The sequence below is a fragment of the Pogona vitticeps genome, chromosome 7 (assembly GCF_051106095.1).
Source record: "Pogona vitticeps strain Pit_001003342236 chromosome 7, PviZW2.1, whole genome shotgun sequence".
NCBI classification, from domain to species: domain Eukaryota; kingdom Metazoa; phylum Chordata; class Lepidosauria; order Squamata; family Agamidae; genus Pogona; species Pogona vitticeps.
Window position 1 is genome coordinate 16,467,051 of NC_135789.1, and position 22,423 is coordinate 16,489,473.

General features: G+C 49.6%; 1 protein-coding gene across 1 annotated transcript in view; it reads right to left on the bottom strand.

Moving 5' to 3' along the window:
- UNC13A (unc-13 homolog A) overlaps positions 1 to 22,423 on the bottom strand; it is a 74,309-nt gene that overhangs the window by 38,781 nt on the left and 13,105 nt on the right. Inside the window, exons 7-21 of the mRNA XM_078378852.1 lie at positions 21,952 to 21,985; positions 20,423 to 20,458; positions 17,930 to 18,140; positions 14,781 to 15,632; positions 14,338 to 14,431; positions 12,697 to 12,746; positions 11,797 to 11,875; positions 8,525 to 8,596; positions 8,007 to 8,226; positions 6,020 to 6,247; positions 5,126 to 5,267; positions 4,494 to 4,663; positions 3,492 to 3,607; positions 1,571 to 1,734; positions 255 to 405 (exon numbers count right to left, since the gene is read on the bottom strand). Coding sequence (XP_078234978.1) covers positions 255 to 405; positions 1,571 to 1,734; positions 3,492 to 3,607; positions 4,494 to 4,663; positions 5,126 to 5,267; positions 6,020 to 6,247; positions 8,007 to 8,226; positions 8,525 to 8,596; positions 11,797 to 11,875; positions 12,697 to 12,746; positions 14,338 to 14,431; positions 14,781 to 15,632; positions 17,930 to 18,140; positions 20,423 to 20,458; positions 21,952 to 21,985 — 2,619 coding nt within the window. The remainder of the gene's footprint in view (positions 1 to 254; positions 406 to 1,570; positions 1,735 to 3,491; positions 3,608 to 4,493; positions 4,664 to 5,125; positions 5,268 to 6,019; positions 6,248 to 8,006; positions 8,227 to 8,524; positions 8,597 to 11,796; positions 11,876 to 12,696; positions 12,747 to 14,337; positions 14,432 to 14,780; positions 15,633 to 17,929; positions 18,141 to 20,422; positions 20,459 to 21,951; positions 21,986 to 22,423) is intronic.

A 22,423-nucleotide genomic window follows, 5' to 3' on the forward strand; every position in this document is an offset into this window, starting at 1 on the left:
TTTGGCTCACTTGGAGGTGGCCTTAGATCCTCATTCCGGGTCAAGACAAGGACAGAGAGAGAGGGGCAAAGTGATTCCGATCGGCCTTAACAGTTGACATCGTTGCAATTCGCTTTTTGGCTCGTCGACCTCACGGTCGGAGGCGGCAATGTTTTTGGCAAAGCCCTTTCTACCCCGGTGTAAACCCCCCACCCCTCACCCCCGCCCCAAGGGTAAAAGTAAGAAATGAGTGTTCTACGCACCATCGGACTTACCCCGAAATTGGACGCTGCGAAGCGGTCAGAGGCAGACACATTGGTTGAGGCAGTAGTGTGAGCATAGTACGCATTGATGTTGGCTAGCAGGGTGCTCATGACCGCTGGAACTCCAGGACACATGTATTTCGAGGAGAGGCAGGCAAAGTGGCTGAGAGATGAGAACGAAAGGGGGACATTTCAGACCTCCCCTCCTTCCTGTTTCCGAGAACGGGGTGGCAATGGGTAGCCCTGCATCACTGACGTCTGGACTTCCCAGAGAGTGTTTCCCGCCTGGGAGGGCGAGATATCTAAGCAGCAGACTTCACGTTGCTTTGGTGGGGAAGAGAGATAGGGTGGCTAGGGTGCCATAGCCGGGCAAGAGAGCAAATCGAGAAAGTTCCTTCCTTCCTTTATTTATTTATTTTATTTATATCCCACCAATCTGGTCAATTACGACCACTTCCTTCCTTTCTTCCCTCCCCCTCCCATCCATCAATCTATTCCTTTCCTTCCTTCCTTCCTTCCTTCCTTCCTTCCTTCCTTCCTTCCTTCCTTCCTTCCTTCCTTCCTTCCTTCCTTCCTTCCTTCCTTCCTCCCTCCCTCCCTCCCTCCCTCCCTCCCTCACTTTCCTCCTTCCTTCCTATCTATTCCTTTCCTTTCCTTTCCTTTCCTTTCCTTCCTTCCTTCCTTCCTTCCTTCCTTCCTTCCTTCCTTCCTTCCTTCCTTCCTTCCTTCCTTCCTTCCTTCCTTCCTTCCTTCCTTCCCTCCCTCCCTCCCTCCCATCCATCCATCCATCCATCCATCCATCCATCCATCCATCCAAAGCCTTCGCAAATATTTTCCTTCCTTCCTTCCTTCCTTCCTTCCCTCCCTCCTTCCCCCTCCCATCCGTCCGTCCGTCCGTCCGTCCGTCCGTCCGTCCGTCCGTCCCTCCCTCCCTCCCTCCCTCCCTCCCTCCCTTCTTTCTTTCTTTCTTTCTTTCTTTCTTTCTTATTGTTTCACACCATGGTGGTGATCCCCAATAATTAGACCATGAAGTGTTTGGGTTTTTTTCTTCACATTTTACAACCCACTGAAAATTCAAATGCACCCCCCCCCTTTCAATGGGATTGATCAGCTTCCAACTACCCCCTCCTACCCTCTCTCCTCTGTACTGTGTTCAACCAAAATCCACATGGGACGTTTCCATCCCAATGTGTTACAAAAATGCACCCGTGTGTGTGTGTGTATGATTTTAGCCCCTTCAAATCCGATGCTTCTGAAACCAGGGGATATTGTCTAAAACTCTATGGACGAAGGTCTCTCGGGTCGCGGGGGGGGGAATGCCCACTCACGTCATTGCCTGATAGATGGACTCCACTCCGTATCTCATTGCGAACTCGTCCACAATCTCCTGAGCTGTTTCATCAAAGTAGACTTTCCAAGCATCATCTCCTTTTGCATCCGGGATCTTTACCACGCCGTTGTTCTGGATGTCCGTCACAAAATGAAAGAGGTTCTGGCGAGGCCGTGGAGGAATTCAAAGAGAAGGGTCAGAGACATGCAGCGGGTCCAAGCAGAAATCAGAAAGTGTTTCCGGGTTGTGTGTCTTTTACAATCAAGTCCATTACCGTATTTTTTTGCTCCATAAGACGCACCCCCCCAAAAATGTGGGGGGAGGTCTGTGCGTCTTATAGAGCGAAGGCAGTGATTTTGCCTGCGCTGGCCCTGTGGGGGTGGGGGGGAGTGTCACAAGTGAGCCCTCCAGGATCCTTGCGACGCTCCCCCCACCCCCGCACGGGGCCAGCGTGGGCAAAATCGCCAGTTTCTGGGAGTCTTTTGAGGCTTGGGAAGCTTCAGGAGAGTCCCAGAAGCTGGCGATTTTGCCCCCTCTGGCCCCCCCAGGGGGCAGGGTGAGTCTCTAAAGGGTCCTGGAACACACCCTAGGACCCTTTGGAGGCTCACCCTGCCCCCCCCGGGCCAGAGGGGGCAAAATCGTCCGCTTCTGGGACTCTTCTGAAGCTTCCCAAGCCTCAAGAGTCCCAGGTGGCGATTTTGCCCCCTGTAACCCCCAGGGGGGGGCAGGGTGAGCCTCCAAAGGGTCCTAGGGTGTGTTCCATAAGATGGACCTTTCCATAGGGCTCACCAATTTTTAGGAGAAGAAAACGGATTATTTTTTCCTGTTTTCTTCTCCTAAAAATTTGATGCGTCTTATGGAGGTGTGTCTTATGGAGCGAAAAATACGGTACATTAAACCAGTGGTTCTTAACCTTTTTGAAAGAAACGCCCCCTTGAGCCATTGAGGAAGTTATCATCGCCCCCCTCCCCACGGTGATGATATTTATTTATTTATTTATTTATTTATTTATTTATTTATTTATTTATTTATTTATTTATTTATTTATTTATTTATTTATGACACTTAAATCCAATGACCCCTGAAAACAAAATTCAATTCCAAGAAAATGAAATGCCCCCAAAAAGTAACATTTAATGATTTACGTAGTTGCAAGCGAATTTTAAGACGCAAAAAGAAATATAAAAAAGGGCATAAAAACAAACAGCAATGCAGGAACTAAAACTTTCAAGACAAAAACTCTGAAACTAAATAAAGATTGGAGGAAAATATATATTCATGCACACTGTAAAAAGGCCATCTTCACAGGTTTAGCTTGCTCCAACGCCCCCCTACTGCCCCCCTTCTGCTCCAGCGCCCCCACACCGCCCCTTTTCGTTCTACTGCCCCCCTAAAAAATGAAATCGCCCCCTGGGGGGCATTATCGCCTACATTAAGAACCACTGCATTAAACTCTCCAGAATATAATAGCTGACTGTGTTGCATGCTTCGTAAGACTTACCTATCCCTCTATATATACCTAGATAGGATCTCCCTGACACTTGTCTACTAGTATCTATATATTATTTACCTGCCCGTCTAGATCAATAGAGTTTCTACCTGTCCACTGGATCCATCTGCCTGTCTACTGTCTACCTGTCCATCCATCACACTGTGAGAGGTGGAAGGCAACAGGAAAAGAGGAAGACTCAATACAAGGTGGACAAACTCCCTAAAGGAAACCACGACATTTGATTTTGTAAGAGCTGCACAGGGTAGCTGATGACAGGGCATTTTGGAGGCTACTCATCCACAGAGTCACCCTAAATTGTTGGTGACTTGACGGCATATCATAACAAGAACATTTTTAATGCACACTCAAGCAGATTACAGCAGACATTTAAAGAGGCGGTGATTTCACAGTCTTACACCCCACTCACCTCGTGAAGGCAGGTGTACTGGACATGGTAAGGTGCTACTTTCTCTTCTCCTTTAATTTCCACACTGATGTGCAGCCGGATCGCTCCGGAGACGGCCGATTTGTCCGTCCGCTTGTCTGAAAAATTCAAAAGGGGGGGGGGGAATGGAGGAGAACAGGCCAGACGGGCAGAGAAGTACATTGAGGGTTCTGTTTCGGTCCTGTGGTGATCTGAACAGATGGCAAAGCTTCAATTCCTTTCTATTTGGGATGTGGAAAAATATAAGCAGAGCTGGAAGGGACCCTTTGGATCATCCAGTCCAGCCCCGGTCAAGGAGGCCCAGCGGGGGATTCAAACTCCCAACCTCAGGCTCTGCAGCCAAAGACGTAACCCTCCCCCCCCCCCCAAGCTACCCAGCAGAGAGAACTCAAAAGGGATTGATGTACTTGTACAAGCCGAGGAAACTGAGCTTCCTGCATGTCTGGGGTTAAGTGTCCACACACTGATAAAGGGAAACAGGGGGTCTTTGTAAAAAAATAAAAATTAAACAATCCCTTTTACTGTTAACCCCTGTGTAGCTCGTAGGTGTTTTTCCCATGAGGAATAGCTTCGTCCACCCAATTTCCACTTAGCATACGGGGAAGGAATCTTTAACTTGCTTTTGGGGGAATAAATAACCATGCAGGGAGCAGACAGAGAAAAACAGATGACGTCCCTCCGATTTACAATGCCACGTTTTGGAAAAGTTGAGTGTTTGAGCTCTCGGATTTTTACTGGTGGGCTGCTCCCCAGGGGATCCCTGAAGGTCTAAGCATCTTATTTGGATGAGGCTGGATAATAGCAGTAAGTACTGTACCATCATCATCATCATCTCAGAAGGACAGAGCTGGAACCATCTAGTCCAGCCCCTGTCAAGGAGGGCCTGGAGGGGGAATCGAACTCTCAGCATCTGGATCCACAGCTGGATGCCTAGATCACTGAGCTATCCAGCAGTTCGTCCACTTTGTGTTCGTGACTGCTTACCTAGGTTGTACCAGACGTCCATTTCCCCACTCAGCGTCCGGACCTCAATGATTGTCTGACCCAGGAAGTCGTCGGATTCTCTCTTAAAGCGTTGCTTCACTCTTGACTTGATGTCATCATCTTCATCCCACACCCGGACTTTGATCCGGTCGGAGGAGTTGTGGCATTCACTGGTGGCGGAGGTGGTGGAGAAAGAATCGCCATGTGAGGAGGGACTCATGATCCCAGGGATCAACCTTTCCCCCTTTTCCAACTTTCTACAGAGAGAACGTGCTCTGGCCATCAGATTTGGAAATGAAGCCCATATTCCCCTTCTAATGACTGATCACAAATGAAATCACGCTAAATGCAAGATACGTAGGTGAGGAAAATGGTATGTTGTGATCTTTCACTCCTGGAGCGAACTCTTCTTCTAAAACAATGGTTCCCAACCTTGGGTCGCCAGATCTTCTTGGACTACAACTCCCAGAAGCCTTTACCAACTGTGCTGGCCAGTATTTCTGGGAGTTGTGGACCAAGAACATCTGAGGACCCAAGGTCGGGAACTGCTGGTCTAAGAAACATGCTAAATGAATCACCCAGTTTGAACATCAGAGAGGCATGGGATGGTGAGTGATTGAGGATTGACTTACAAGTGAAAATTCTCCTCCCAGACGGGGTTCAAATTGCCGTAGATGGTTTTAGTTCTTTTCTTCGTCTTCCCAACCTGGACGGTGACATAGGGATCACTGGAGCCAGTTTTATCCTTCGCTTGGAGGCCTTGCGCACAGACCACTGACGGGTGTGAGCACGTCGCGAACACGGCCGTGGTGAGACACGGGATAGAAAGTTATAAGAGATACAGGGGTGGTAAATCAAAGAAAACAAAAGAAATCAAGAATTAGTAGCAGACAACAGAGAGGGAAAAGATGGAGGTAGAGGCTGGCATTTAAGAAGACTCCGTATATAGTCTATACCTCTTTCTTCTTGTCTGTTCTTCCCCATCTCTCTCCCCTCCATGTCCTTTGTATCACCATGCTTGACAACCGACTATTAAACCCTGAAATCTTGCACCCATTTTTATCTTTTAGTCTAACGAAAACAAATGGCTGGAAAGAATGAACAGGGGGTTTCGAGATCAAATCAAGCCAAACTTTCTCTGGAAGCAAAACTGAGGCTGTTCCTCTTTTGGGCCCATCAGGAGAAGGCAGGATTTCCTGGAAGAGACCGCCATCCTGGAGAAGGCAGAAGGCAGCAGGAGAAGAGGAAGACCGAAGACAAGACGGATTGACTCAATCGAGGAAGCCACAAGCTTGAGTCTACAAAAACTAAGCAGGCCTCTTGAGGATAGTACCTTCTGGAGAGGACTCGTTCATGGGGTCACCATAAATCAGAGGCAACCAACCAAGTTCAAGTTCCCGTAGATTGCTTTTATCGGAGGGATTTGATGGGGGACTTGAATTTATGTACTTTAGTTTACTGGTCAACACAAGTGTTTCGCCGTTCTGCTTCCCGGTATGCAAGAGACCACCCCCGCCATGCGTTACCTGTAATGCTGATCTTCGCTGACCACTTCGAAGTACCATCCAAGACGCTCTGTTTCACGGCCTTCATCTGTTGGGTATGGGTGGCTTTGGCGACCGCAAATATCTCCTGGATCAGCTCAAAGATTTCCGGTTTATTCCGCTCCCGAATCTTCATACGGTCTTTCAGGACCATGATGATGTTCTGTGTGCGGTCTTCGGCACCGTGCTTCGAACTTTTCTCCGCTGCCCCTGGGCACGGAAAGATTAGGGCCGGAATCAGGTTTCAAGAGAGGTCTCATCATCTCGTTATCGTTACTCTTATCGGCCACGTTGTGGTCCTTCATTATCATTGGCCCAAATCCTACGCACCCGGAAGCATAACATAAATGATGGAACCGTTGTTGGTGGGGAATAGTTGCTGCAGGAGCTGATTTTTTGTGGAAGTCCATGTTCAGCGCAATCTGGGTAATTTATTTATTTATTTATTTATTTATTTATTTATTTATTTATTTATTTATTTTATTTCTATCCCGCCTATCTGATCATATTAGACCACTCTAGGCGGCTTACAGTAAAAGTAATAACTAAGCGCTATGCATGCGCACTCCACCAAGCTCTTCAGCTGTCGTGCAACGGTAGACAGCGCAAGCACATTGTCTGGGTGTAACGCGGGTATAACTCCACGTTACAGAAACGTAAAGAGGATTCAGGCTGCCGTGAGCCAAGCCGCACAACTCAGCCCATGACACAACCGACGGGCATTGTTCTGACTGAGGAACCTGCAGCCGTTGGCCACCAAAAGTTACACGATTTGTGTTACACCCTCAGTAGGATTTGGGCCACTGTGATGCTAGTTATTTCATGGAGAGAATTCCACCCCTTTGGTTCATTCAGAAATCCAGTTTGCTGGTAATGACTGGAGTGGGATGCGAGGCACAACGTGGGCCACCCCAACCAAAAATATGATATAAATCGAAAGGGTGTCCACTAGATTTCACAAAGACTTTTCTTTTAGTCAGGAGGACAATCAACGGGAAGGTTTATATTTTGCTGCTTCTAAATCTGTTTTTACGGCTGCTTTTACCTAACCCTTTTTAACGGAACGTTATTCATTCTTCTTTATATTTGAATAATTTACTGTATTTAGCTTTCGATACCGTGTTTTCAACAATGTAAGCCACTTCGGGGTCCTTCTTGTGGAAAATATTAAAATATTTAAAATATATATATATAAATGAATAGATTTCAGCCATGACAAAAACAAATTCTTTGATTTTCAGAAAGGCAGAGGGGAAAAGGGGGGGGGGGGAGGGAGACAAATCGCCTGGCTGTCCTTTAAGACAGTGGTCCCCAACCTTGGGTTTCTAGATGTTCTTGGACTTCAACTCCCAGAAATCCTGGCCAGCCGAGGGGGTGGTGAAAAGGCTTCTGGGAGTGGTAGTCCAAGAACCTCTGGAGCCCCAAGGTTGGGGACTGCTGCTTTAAGAGATGGGACATAAATTCCAAATGGCTACCTGAGGATTGGATACCATTCATGCTGATGCTGTCTACACCTAAGATGCGAACCTGGCCTCAACACCATCAGCCACACTTCACGTCCCACAATCTGGGAGATGAAGAAGATGACTTATCATTGAAAGCTCATTTTTTAAATATACAGTATATGAATTCTTAATAGTCGATGAAAGGTATCATCTGCTCCTGCATTTGAACAGTGACAAAATCATCATCATCATCATCATCATCATCATCATCATCATCATCATCATCATCATCATCATCTTTTTATTATTATTATTATTATTATTATTATTATTATTATTATTATTATTATTATTATTATTATTATTATTATTATTATTATTATTATTATTATAAGCCTTGTTCTGAGTTGCCTTGAGTTTCAGTTCAGAGAGAAAGATGACACGGAAATTAGTGCGACCAACTATTATTATTGTTAGTGTTAATCATCTATGAAGAGTCCCGAGCCCAAAGAGGCGACTCTCACTCTGTAAGCAGTCGGCATTGAGGAGGTCTTGGCACTTCTCATGGCACTTCACCCCGCACTCGGTACACCTCATGCCTTGGCGGGCGATGCCCCAGAGGAGCCCCTCGCACTCGTAACAGTAGGTGGGCGTGGTGGCTGTCCACACCTCGAAGTTGTGGGGCGTTGTGCAAGATATAGGGTAGATTAAGGCTTGTAAGGTCTTCTTGTAAACATGGTTTTTCTGCCAGGAGGAAACAGGAAAAAACAGCAACACTGTTAGAGAACGCTAGAGAATGACATTAGACAATCCGCTCTGGTTTTTTGTTGGAACTTTCTGGTTGCTGGCCTATCCTACCAAAGAGGTTCAGGAAAGTGGATAGCTCCCATTAAGATCAGACCCAAACTGGGAATGGATTCATTGCCTTTTATCCTGGATACGTCAAAGTCATATTGCTGTCAGCTGCTCATTTGATGGTACAGTACTACAAAGGACCTTTCAGTACTATAGGACTGACATGAAACGAGCCAAAAATACTTACTAGCTCTTCGTTGTTTAAAGTGCTTGATGCGAGTGCTGACGTGATCCCAGCTTTCCGGGACTGAACCAAAGACTGGAGCAGGGGAAAAACACAAGAAACAACCAGGTGATTCCAAACAAGAATTTTCCTTGTAGCTGGCGTAATGGGCCTTAGCGCATATGTGCTAACCTTAGAAGTTACAGGAATACGGATGCTAATTTATGCAACAGCGGGTATGTGGTGGCAACGTTAAATAAAATCTCTTCGTGTAAGTTGATCTATGCAATGGCAGGCAACAGGAGATGGATTTAAGCCCGGTTGAGCTAGGAATCAATTCGTCATGAAACAATGTAACATTTGTTCAGCTTATAGGAACATTCCTGGAATCCATATGAGATATTTTTCTAAGACCTGACCTTGAGCTTACGGACACAGGGTCAATTTCAAACCAAAACTGTGTGTGCTGATATCTGGGAGGGAGCATATGTGAGACCGAAAGGCAGCACAGAAAATGAAAATGCTATACTCACCATCGCCTGGACCGTGATGGGTGATGGCCAGATAAGAATGGGAGAGAAGGAAAGAGGAAGGTAAATTATTACAAGGACTCGGAAAATGAGAAAATTATTTCCTTTAACTCCTCAAGGATTAAGAAAAATCAAGCACCCCGTCCCAAGGAAGATTTTGAGGTATTGGAATGGTTCGTCCTCCAGAGGTTGACGGACACCAACTCCCATTGTTCCCTAGAGGTCAGTGCGATAATGGGACCTTGGAATCCAGCTGCTAGGCTCAACCAGAGTAGATTGTGAAGAGCACACAAGATCCCCAAATGTGGGACCTGAGAATGGAAGATTAAAGGGATGAGTGTACAAGGAAAGCCTAGAGGCAGATGCTCGTTCACTGTCAGGGGCGAGAAGCCATGGCAGCTGGGGAGCACAATTCTAGAGAATTGGGTCCCAAAAATCTCACATGGGGTCCTCCAAGTTATGAGCACATCTTTTTCTTTAGATCAGCCCTGGTGGGTGGTGGGGGAAACCTTGGGACCAAAAAGCTCCACCTTAAAGCAAAGCAAAAAAGCAAAGTGTGCTTTTTATATACCACCCATAGAACTTTAAGCACTCTCTGGGTGGTTTATAATTGTAATTATGCCAGCTACACATAGTTTACACACGCACCCCAGCAAGCTAGTTACTCAATTTCTCAGCAGGATAGAAGGCTGAGTCAGCCATGACCTGGCTACCTGAACTCGGAATTGAACTCAGGTTACGAGCAGAGTTTTAACTTCAGTACAGTAAGACCCCCTGTATCTATGGGATCAGTGTCTGTGGTTCCACTTATCCACAGTCTGAAAATATTAAAAATATAAAAAAGGGGGGGAAAACCCTAGAAATACATATTTTCACGGTGTATTTATTAGAACTGGCCACTAGAGGGAGACAGAGAAGGCTACGTAGCCTTGTTGTTGAAAAATACTTACTGTATTTTTCCATTTATAAGACACCTCTGTTTATAAGATGCCCTCCCCCACGTTTCTAACACAAAAATTAAGAAAACTTAGCTTTGGGTATTCAGCTCTGGGCTCAGAATGCTTGGACATTATGAGTCCCTGTTGAATCTCAGCCTACAGGCTCCACCTCCAACGAGGTGTGTTCCAATTGGTTTGTTCAGCATCAGCTGACATCAGTTCCGTAAGGCTCGTGATTGGAGGACGCCTGTTTGCAGAGGCAAGGTACGGGTCGTTTTGTTCTCAGCTTACTTCCATGTATAAGACACCCCATCAATTTTTAGTGTAATGATTTTAGGAAAAAATAGCATCTTATCCACGGAAAAAAATACAGCTGCATGGTCTCTGACTTCTTCCAGTGGCCAGTTCTGGTAATACATGGTGGAAATCCGTTTTTTCTGGATTATTTTTGTTTGTTTTACCACACTAGGTATAGTGTTCATTATTATCCACAATTTTCAGCATCTAGATGGGGCTTGGAAGCAATCCCCCCATGGATACGAAGGTCTCTCTGTACTAGTTTAACCACTGCACCATGGGGCAACATCTCCTCAACACCTGTATTTCTCCTGGTTCAGGGAGGAAATATCTTTACCCCTTGGATTTCTCCATTTGGGCTGGAACATTGCATAACTATAGCCAATTCAGTGGCGCTCTTATGGGTATGGGGTTTGGGGGGGGGAAGGTGTGTTCCATTGGGGAGTGGCTTTCCCTTTCACCTTGTTCTCTCACCAGATCACTGATGACTAGCGGAAGAGATTTACGTCCAGGCCTAATGTCGGGCATACTGTCAATGCAGCGCAGAAACTTGACAGCCGCTCCCCTGAGGATGGGGGAGGAGAGAGAAGGCAGCAGCCACAACACCATCATCACAGAGAAGCAGAAAGGCAGAGAAGAAGAAACAAAAAGAACGAGCCGTATTAGCAAAGCAAAGCGGAAGCTGGTTAATGAGGCGCTGGGCCCTGGAGCCGTGGTAATGGAAAAGGGGAGCTTTGGACGACCCCCCACCAAACTTATGGCCGGTCTGGTCTGGGTGCAGAGGAAAGAATGGGGTTATCCAGGCTTAGATTCTGCGCTTCCGTTACATCTCCTGTTGAAAGGTGCCCAGAATCGTTGTTGTCGTCAGGAATGGGAACTGAAGTCATGGGACTTGGTCAAGTTGGACTTAAGTCGCACGGCTGGCTCGACGTGAACTCAACTCGCTTTCCCCCCTACGATTTGAACTCGACTCACGACTTGGAATCAACCCACCCCTCTCTTTTCCTTGGAGAAAAGAAAAGCTTGTTTTTAATAGGGACCCGGACTTGGGACTCGGACTGAAAGATGCGGCCTCGAATTCGGGACTCGGACCCAAAGACGTGGACCTGGATTTCAGGTTCCGATCCAAAGACTTGCCAATATCCCTGATAGGAACGTCAGAAAATGACCAAGTTAAGATCATTTGTACAACATTTGGATTCCAATGGCCAGGCGCCTGGAGCCTAATACACCAGTTTTCCAACTCCTGCATTTAGCCACGGAAAGAAATCCGTTTCCCCAAATGTTGAGTCTGGGCAACTTTTTCAGAGCAACAGCCAACCATGGTTGAGTGTCTGGGTGTTAAGAAGCCATTGTGGGTCTGAAATGCATCCCTCTTCCATTAATTGGGCTCCAGGGGAGGTGGGGGGGCAAACGTGTTAGCAGCACTCCTCTGTTCTTGGAGCGTATGAAGCCAGCTGCTGCCAGGGCAAGACTCAGAGAGAGAGAAACCAGAGAGCGAGAGAAGAGAGATGTCAGGAGAAAACCTCACCAAATCGCTAACTAGAGGGATGGGTTTCCTTTTACGAATATCGGGCATGCTATCAATTATGATCAACCCGCCACCAGGCCTGGAAAAAAGGATAAAAACAGTCAGAAGGTGGAGGAGGAGGAGGAGGAGGAACAAGGAAATGGATGTGGAGGAGGAGAAGATGTGGGACAGGACATGCATACACCCTAGGTTGCTTTGACCAAAATGGGTTCACGTAGGACGCCCTCACAGCGAGCTTGGAAGAGAAGACGCCAGTTGGACCGGATCCTCAGTGGCAGGGGTGAGGAGCTGAGTTGTGGGACTCGTTCTCAGGTTGGACTTAAGTTCTGCAGGTGATTTGATCCAGACTCAACTCCTTTTTCCCCCCCTTTTCAATGACATAGACTCAACTTGTGACTCAGAAACCACCCACCCCTCCATTTTTATGGGGAAAGAAGCTTGTTTTTAGTAGAGGCTCCGACTTGGGGCTCGGGACTTCATATCAAAGGCTCCGACTTGGGACTCGGACCCAAACAATGGCCAACATCCCTTGTAGGTGGGGCTGTTGGTACATCCCTCAGCATCCTCCCCCACATAACTTTTTTTTTTTTTAACAAAAGAGTCCATTTTGGCTCCAACTAGCATGGCCGTCTGGGTTTTCAGAGGCCACGTTTGGGAGCCATCTCAAACCCCTTCCGCTCCTCCCTTCCAGAAAAAAAAAACCTGGGGGATGCTGAGTATAGAGCAGGGAGAGCGGGTGACCCCAGCCCTTGGGTGGTTAATGAGTGTCTTCCCTAACGGCTTCCACGCTGATCACAAACCAACAAACCTCCCTGGGCTCAGAGACACGGCCCAAGGTTATGGGCTTTACCTCCCCAGCTTCCCAGTTTCAAACCAGACCCGACGGTCCCTCTCACTCACCCGCCTTTGAACCACAAGGATTTCGACTCCCCGTCTCCTTCGCCACGAGCCTGCGAGACAGGAAAAGGCAAAGTTAGAGCCCTCAGACTTGGGCAGGAGGGTTGCACAGAGGAGACCATGTGACAGGTCCCAGGAATAGTGGGGTGTATGTGCGGGGAATAAATAGAAAAGAAGGAAGGAAGGAAGAGAGAGAGAGAGAGAGAGAGAGAGAGAGAAGGAAGGAGCAGACAGACAGACGGACGGACAGACAGATACTGTAGATAGATAGATAGATAGATAGATAGATAGATAGATAGATAGATAGATAGATAGATAGATAGAGAGAGAGAGAGAGAGAGAGAGAGAGAGAGAGAGAGAGAGAGAGAGAGAGAGAGAGAGAGATATGAGAGAGAGAGAGAGAGATAGAGAGAGAGATAGAGAGAGAGAGAGATTAAACAGAGGTGGTATAACCCCTGCTCTAAATAGTGATGGTGGAGATGCTCGACCTCCACAACCCAAGCCTTTCAGGAGGCCCTGAGGAGATGCCAGCCCTCCCTGACCAAGGCACACCAGCAGGGGATGTCCCAGACGGGAGCTTCTCCCATGGAGACTGCCTAGAACTGAGTAAGCTTTTAAGGGGACCACATCGTCTTCTCTGGTCGGGGCCGGCTTCCTCGGCGCCCAACCCCTGCGGCCGCTTACCTGCCTTCACGCGGAGCTCCGAACCGAGGGGGGCGCGGAGGCACAGGTGGCGGTGAGGCTGAGCAACTGAAAAGTGACGATGGGGGGCGGCCCTCCCGCGAGGGGCAGCTCGTTTGGGGCCGAGCGAAAAACGAAATAAAGAAAAAAGATGGCGGATGGCATCTAAAAACCAAGCAAACAAATGATAAGAGGGTCAACGCAATTTGAAAGGAAGGAAGGAAGGCGAGGAAGGGTGGGTGGTGGGAACAGGCAAAGCAAACCCAAGCCGGAGAAAACAGAACCATAAACGGGCTGAATAAATAAATAATAATTAGCAGAAGCACAATGAGGTATGGAAAACAACACCATCTGATGCGAACAAGTCTCGTGGTCATCACCGGCGCCCCGTGCAGAGTTTGGGTTGGTGTTTTGTGTTTTTTTACCCCCTTGGTGTAGATGAGGTGCCGGAACATCTCTCTTCCCAAAGGCCCACCTCGCCACCTTGTTGTGAGTCCTAGAAGGCTACCAGGTGCGATGAGAGGAACCAAAGGGACAGACGTGAAACTGGCAGCGCACCTTACGGGGGGCGCGAAATCCAGCGAATTTGAAGCAACCCCGGTTCCATCAAGGGCGATCCAACATCCCGAGACATTGGGTCTCATTCAGAAGCCAGACTGGGCGGTCTGGGAATTTGACCTCTGAGCAGAATGATTTGGGGAGCCTCCCCGTACAAGTAGTGGGGAAAGGGGGCGGGGCTTCCAGCTTGAAGGGGTGGTGCTTCCAGCTTGAGGGGTGGGACTTCCAGCACAAGGGGCGGGGCTTACAGCTTGAGGGGCGGGGTTTACAGCTCGAGGGGCAGGGCTTCCACCTTGAGGAGGCAGAGCTTCCAGCTCGAGGGGAGGGGTCTCCACCTCCCTTATCTGAACCTCTCCGGGGTGGGGGGCTAGGGTGTGTTAGCCGCCACCCCGGGACCACGCTCACCTCCTGGAGCTGCATGCAGACTTTGTTGAACGCTCGTAACCAGTTGGCCTTGGCGCGGGCTTTCGGGTCCACCGGCTCCGCCTCTTCTTTTTCCCTGCAAGCAGAGCACCAGGGGTCAGCATCGCGTGGGCCGCCTCCAGGGTCCCAGAGAAGGGCCAGAAATGGCCATGAGGCAACCCCGGGGGGCCTGGGCCTCCCGAGCATCTGCTCAGAGACAGCTGTGGGAAGGAAAGGGCCACTTTTCTGGACCACGCCCAGCTGGTGGCTGCCAGGAGGGTTCCCGTGAGGCCTATTTGTGTCCTTCTTCTGGGGTGCCGGGGCTAGGTTAAGGGTTGCTTTCCCCAGCTTCGGCCCCACTCAGGGGCGGTGGGGATCTGCTATTGCCAACTCGTCGGATTTCATAGGCAGATTGGCTTCAAGGAGAAAACACCGCCATGCCTTACCTGTCCTCTCCCTTGGGGAGGATTTCCTCTGGACCTTTCTCCTGTCCTGGTGCCTCTTCCACAGGTTGGATCTCCACAACATCATCAGCCTTCTCTTCTTTCTGCTCCTGCGGCGGCAGCGGCGGGATCTTCTGCTGCGCCTGCACCGGGGGCTGCGGCTTCGGCTGCGCTGCTTTTTGCTGAACGGGTGGCTGCTGCGGGGTTTGCTGCGGTGGAGTCGGGGGTTGCTGTCCTGGGGGTTGCGGCTTCGGGGGTTGCACCGGCACCACCTTCTGTGGCACCGGCTGCATTTTCTGCTGCAGCGCCTGTTGCGCCGGCTGCGGCTTGGATTGCTGCTGCGCCTGTTGAGCTTTTGGTTGCTGCTGCGCCTGCTGCACCTGTTGAGCCTTTGGTTGCTGCTGCGCCTGCTGCATCTGTTGAGGCTTTTGTTGCTGCTGCTGCTGTGGCGGCGGCTGTTGCTGCTGGACCGGTTGCGCCTTCTGTTGGGACATCAGGAAAGGTGGCGGTGGTTGCTGCTGCGGGAACTGTCCCTTCGGTGGTGGCTCTTGCTGCTGGTGCGAATCCCGGGGAGAGGAGGGGAGCTCCGTTTCCCCTACATCGTCCTCTGGGTAGTAATCCTCATTCTCGCTGTACTCGTTAAACTCGTCTTCCTCCAGATAAAGGTCGTCTTCCTCCTCCTCCTCATCCCAGTAGGGAGAGTCTTTATGGTAGCTCACCGAACTGTGGCAAGAGTGATACGAATCCCCATCCCGCTCGTCGAGGCTGACATCGTCTGGGTCAAAATCGTCACTCAGCTGGGAACTCCCTTGGCTCAACTCCGCGGAGGAGGCATAGCGGCTGCTCCCTGTGGGGCTGTGGTGAGGGGTTTGGCGGGGAGCACGGAGCATTTCGAACCGGAGAAACAGGGAGGGAGAGAACAAAAGAGACACAGAGGCAGATAAAAGGATTTACAGGGGCCCCAGTGGGCCCAGTTGCCACCGATGCCTAACACTTCCGACCACCATGGCCGCCTGCCACCTCGGGTGAACGACACCTGCTCTTCCACCCCGTACGAAAGGGGGCTTCTCCCGTTCCCACACCTCATTCCATCCCAGCCATATTCTAGCACTGGCGCATGATCGAACCATCGCAACGGGTGCCCACGGTCAGACGGGCAGATACCATGGGACCGTTTCCTAAAACTCTTCCACGGGGCCCCACTTTTCCTCAAACAAACTGGGTGGCAGAAATGTGGCGAGATGGGTTGAGAAGCCCTGAGCCTTATGCTCCGCTGTTTGTGATCAGGTCTACTGGCGAACCTTTTTTTGGCAATTGAAGTCTTTCCCCAGATACACGGCCGTTCTTTACCGGGAGCCATGGGAATCGGATCTTGTCCACCCTTTCCACTACAAGTCATGGAAACTAAGGGGTCTTCTCTAGTCTAGTCTTAATCTTTCCCCATAACTATGTCCACTGTCCTCTCACTGGTCCCACAGATCCAGCCAAGCGACCACCCCTGATCAGCTGCATGTAGAGACAAAGAGGGTGGACACAGAAACACCAACACTGCCTCGCCTTTTACAGATCCTCGCTCACACCACAGTCACAGGGATGTGACCACACACAGTACGACAATGGCTACTTCTGCCCATCAGCGACTGGCAAAACCGAGGGAGTGATCCACGGACTCCAGTGAATCTAAGTTTGAGTCCTCTTTGCATGCGGGAAGGAGGAAATGAAAAGTACATAGGTCTCTTTGTCCCATGAGATGGAGGAGTTTCACAGTGCCCCAACAGAAGAGGGGTTTGGGTTCAATTTGAGCAGAACCGCACAAATCATGGTTTAATGCCAAGGAGTTGCATGGCTTCAAATAATGGACTGCCTAGAGATTTACAGAGCAGAAGCACTCGATGGATTGCTCGTATCTTTTCGAACCATCAAAACAGTCCCCTTGAGTTTTTGACTGCTGTTTTATGGGCCCTCTGATCAGCTAAGTGGGGTGGCATGTTCCCCCTTCTCCCCCACATTCTCCAGTTAGTGAGCAGCAGATCACCCACAGAACAGACACAGAAACTGGGGGAACGATACACAAAGAGGATTCACAACGGGTGGGAGAGAACGCCTTCAATCCCAGGAGATAACACTATGGCAGCTGGACCAAACTGCCTCTGAGCAAGCGCAAAAGACCTACAGGAAAGCACATGCAGACATTAGTACTCCACATGCCTGGATTAGACCGAAACCACACTTCCAGTGCTGGCGATGGGAAAAGAGGACGCACGGAGGGCAACCTCACAGAGGTGCCCACCAGCTCAGTCTCAGCTTGGTATTAAACAAAAGAGCTTTGCAAACAAAGTTGCAAGCTTTGGGCAACTTAGAACGCCGGCATTGCAGTATGATGGCTGCTACTTGGTCGCAAAGGCAAAAGGCATGAGCACCCCATCCAGTGCTTCTGGTCTCTAGACCAGAAGCACTGGATGGGTAGCTTGCATCTTTTTGAATAGCCAAAAAAAAAAAAATTAACATTGTTTGGGTGAAAAATTAGGATCGTATTTTGCCAGGAGGAGACAGTGGTAGCCACAGCTGGACAGAGGCTAACGGCCTAACCCAGGCTGCAAAAAAAAGAGAGAGAGAGAGAGAGAAGGATCAAGAACCACAGCACTTCGTTAAAGGCACATGGCGGAAGACAAGAGAGAGATAAATATATAGAGAGAGTGTGACCCACCTATCAGATAGGTCTAAGGAGCGCCTGCTCTCGAGGGAGGGCTGGCGGCTCGTGCGCCGGCTGGACCCGGACGCAGACTCAGCGTCACTGTGCCCGTTTGTGGCAGAATCTACACTACCGTAGCGTCTGCCGGGAGGGGAGGGGGGAGAGGAAAAGGGTCAGCAATGCATACCGAATGCCAGAGAGGGACGACCCCCTTCCCACCGTACCCAGAGACCACACTGAATGCCAGAAGGAGGGGTTTGGGGGAAAATAAAATTAAAAAAATGATTTTCTAATAAAGGACCGAGGATGGGGGTACTGGAGTTATACCCCTCAGCACCTTGTTTTTTAGGGGGGGGGGCGGATTCAAATCCAAGTCTGAACTTTACAGATGAGGCAGCAGGTCATTTCTCACACCCTGGCCCGCCCGACGGGGAAATCCTAGGTCCTATCTCCCCTGTACCTGATCGGCCGGTGATCGGAATAATCCGTTCCGTAGCCCTGCATCGAATCGGCGTAGGAGTCCCGGGAAGCTCTCTGCTGGTGGCGGATGGGGTACTGATGGACCGAAGCGTTGGGCTGGGAGGTGGTGTAATACGGGGGAGGGATGCTGTTGCTGGTTTCGCTGCGGTAGTCGCTGTCTCGATCATCCACCGTGCTGTCCGGGTCTTCGTCTACAAAGAGGCCCCGATATCAGGACGGGAGAGATCAAGCTACCATGAAGGTTGGTGGCGGCGGCTACTGAACCCCTCCCCCTGATGTTTGGGGCCCTACCTCCCATCAGACTGGCTGGTCCTGTCAGCGATAAAGGACCACGGGCATGATGAGTAAAAATAATCAGAAGGCGTGAAGCTGGACCACCAGCTACCACAGCAGAGCATATACACTTGGAAGATGGACGGGCTTCCATTGATAGAATCATGAAGTTGGAAGGGGCCTCTAAGGCCATCAAGTCCAACCCCCTGCTTGACGCAGGAATACAAATCGAAGGATATTCGCCAGGCGGTTGTCTAAGTTTCTCTAGAAGGCCTCCAGCGTTGGAGCGCCCACCATCTCTCAAGATTAGGGGTTCCACTGTCTTACTGCTCTAATTGTGAACCTGCATGGGGGTGTGTGTCTCCATCTACAGATGCCTGACAACGGCGTTCGGACTGGGCAACCCGTCATGCCCATTTGTGCAAGCCGAAAACCTGCTCAACACCACGTCATGCATTTTTTGCCCAAGAACACAAGGCTGGGAACCACTGATCTCACAGGAGCAGAATTCAGGAACGGATGAGATCCGTTGGGATTTACAGAGCACGAAATTAGTTCATGGTAAGAAGCAGAGCGAGAAGTTATGACTATTGGGGGGGGCACCCAGTGAACAATGACGTGTTGAGAAGTTTGGAAAAGGGGAGATTTAAAACAGAGTTGTGTCCATAGGTTGACATACGCTACGTGCTCCATTTGGGAGGCTGGAGTCAGGATGAGTGAAAGGAAGGGCATGGGGGAATGTACACGAGGAAGCCACAGGTTAGAGACTGGAGAACCCATCAGCCTGCAAAACTCTCTCTCCCCCCCTCCCTTGCCCCTGTTTCTCGCAGCTTGTGAGGGAAGAAGGCACCATACACTCGTCACGTTACCCCTGCCTGATCCGACAAGCGTCCTCGAGGCTAACTCCATCACAACCTCTCTGCTTACATTGGGGTGGACAGGTCTGGGGTTAGCGTGACCCCAGGATCTTTGCTTCATTCCCTTCGGAAATGGGGTGATCACAACGCAATTTTGGGAAGGGGGGAACCGGTGTTGGAGCCGTTGAAAATATTTTTTTCGGGGTGGGCTCACTGAACGGTTTTGAGGTATGGTTGTCCATTTCTGGCAACATTCTGTTGTTTTTCTCATTAGTTCTTGAACAGCAGAACGCGCTGCATGACACTAGCGCTGAACAAGACGCAGTTCCTATTCCGGAGAGGCCGGATCATGGCTGTCATCGTCACCGGCTGAAATCCAGTGGCACTCGGGGTTATCCTAAAGGGTTATCCCTTTATGAAGGATTGCCAGCCATGAACACCCAGGGCCCCCCCCAGCGTGGCAAGCTTTGATCTGCGCCACTCAAAAGAGGGACAATGTTGCTCAACATGGACGCAACGGCTTTGGGGGCAGATGACGTCCGTTTCAGTGCCTGAGTGGCGACCGCTGGCACAGCTCCAAGGTAGGCGGAGCATCACCCCACAACACAATCCCAGCCATTGTATGGTTATTATTACAGTCAGCTGGTTCAATTGCCCTCCACGTGCCTTCTGAAAAAAATTAGAATCCTCAAGTCGCAGAATCTTAGGATTGGACGGGGGGGCCTCTAAGGCCATTGAGTCCAACCCCACCCCCACCCACCCCGCTCAAGGCAGGAATTCAAGTCAAAGCAGATCTGATAGACTATGGTCCAATTTTCCTCCTGAGGTCATGAGTCCCATCGTTGTACTGCTCTAACAGTTAAGATGCTTCCCCCCCCCACCCCGATATTCAGTCTAAATCTTACTTCCTGTCGCTTGAGCCCATTATCACATGCCCTGCACTCTGGGATGATGGGAAACAGATCCTGCCCCTCCTCTGTAGGACAGCCTTTCAAATAGCTGAAAAGTGCTCTCCTGTCTCCCCTCCTTTTCTCACGGATAAACATGCCCAGTTCTTTCAGTCTTTCCTCCTTCTAAAGCTTGGCTTCCACCACCACCCCCGATCCTCCTTCTTGCACCTCCTCTGAACTTGCTCCAGTTTGTCAGCATCCTTCTTGAAGTGCGGTGTCCAGAACTGGACTCAAGAGGAGGCCCAATACATGGCTCACAGGATATAGCGGCAATATTGGATGGGGTGGGAATAACCCTAGATTTTACCTCAGAGGGGCAGAGCAGTAGTCAGGGGAAGTATTTATGAGGGCCCTAATTGTAAGGAAGAAGTGGAACAGTTGTTGGATACTTACTTTGCTGATCGCCCCATCCAAAATAATTCCAGTTGCCTAAAAAAATAAAAAAAACAGAAACGAAGACATGTCCCTTTAAGAGACAAGCCAAGCCTAAATATATTATTTTAGCCCTAAAATGGAGACGACATGGATGGTTATACCAAGGGAAAAGATGGTCGCCCTGCAGTTGGATGGGCTCCGGAAGATCACAAGCAGATTCTGAAGGTGTCCCTGTCTACTGATCTTCAGAGGTAAACTGCCTTTGAATGTGGAGGTTCCATTAAACCATTAAAGCTAAGGGCATTTTTGACGGATCTGATCCACGCGGGACAGAACCTATTCTGCCTGAATGTTCAATCTCCCAGGCTAAACACAGAAAGGTGTAAAATCTTCTCCTGGCCTGCAAGACGGGACAAAGGCTTGCACTGACCTGAGAGACAGTCTGGATATTTTCAACACTGCCTTGAAAAAAACAAACAAAGGGGGGGGGGGAAACTTCTGAACGTGCAAAAGAGCCTCGTGCTGCAATGGTTAAACCGCTGTACTGCAGCCAAAACTGTGCTCACGACCTGGGGTTCAAATCCCAGGTAGCCGGCTCAAGGTTGACTCAGCCTTCCATCCTTCCGAGGTCGGTAAAATGAGTACCCAGCTTGCTGGGGGGGCAATGTGTAGCCTGCATAATTAAAAATTGTAAACCGCCCGGAGAGTGCTTGTAGCGCTATATAAGTCCAAAAATAAATAAAATAAATAAATAAAAACTGAAAGCTCTGTGGATTGTGATTAAATACGGATGGATTATTTGAATCACTCTGGATGGATGTCCTTAGTTTCAGAAATTTGGGGGGGGGGAATGCTTAACAGAACCTCCATGTTCAGGAGCAGTCCTCCTCCCATGATTCAATGCTGAGGACCAGTGACTTGTCATTTCCCCCAAGCTCTGATTACGGACTTCCTTTCGGGCCATTCCCCCGCCCGTTCTCAGAAACAAGGTATTGGGTTAAAAGAGGTTTTCTCCTCAGTGATCTTTTCCGTGATGCTCTGATGCGACCGTGCGACTACTGTTTTGTTCTTTCGAGCAGAGCAAACGTTGGCCTGTCACTCCGATGATAAGCAAAACTGTCTCTCCCCACTGTCAATGCCCCTACCCCGGCGCCACTGGCGCCCCTTTTTACCCCCTCTGCCTCCCACAGAGAAAAGCACCCCCCCCCTTAGCCACCGGCTTCATGGCCCACCCGAAGGTGCTCCCGTTCGTTATTCTGCAGCTCAGAAGAGGGCAGGGAAGACATTGGGAGAGAAATGAGGGGAGAAAGACACAGAGCGGGGAGGATAAGACGACGGGAGGATGGAAGTTACGGCAGCCAAAATAGTAACTGCTCGTTCTTTGGTCCAGTTCTCTTGGATGAGAGAAGATGACCCCATCCACCACGATCCCCTAGCTGTCCCTTTGGGGCATTCTGAAAACGGACGGTGGATGCGGCTGGAAAAGCCCACCCTGAGTTATAAGAACGCCCAGGAGAGGAGTGGCAAACGAGAGCATCAATACTTACAACATTGTGAGCCGGGGACCGGGAGAGGTTTCTCCTGCTCGTTCGAGAAGGAACATCATTGGGACCGTGGTGGTTTTCAAGGTAGAGAGGCGTTGGCGGCAGAGGAAAAGAAGCAAACACAGTCAGGTGTTGGCTTGAAAACAGTCACAAGAAATCCACTCCAGACCCCCGGGTTTCTCTCAGAAGAACAAAGCAAGACGAGAAGCACAAGCCGGGTTTTTGGGGATCAAAATTCAACCAATTGGAGTCACAGAAATGATCCACAGAGGTGGAAGGGTCTCAGGTTGGGAGGTGTGGGGTTGTGATATTCTATTGTACAGTAGGACACACACACACACACAATTTTTGGGACCAGCATCCACTGATTCACTTATCCGCTGGCCGAAAACACTAAATAAAAAAACCCAGAAATACCTATTTATATGTATTTCCAGGGTGTGCTTACCAGAACAGGACAACAGAGGGAGACAGA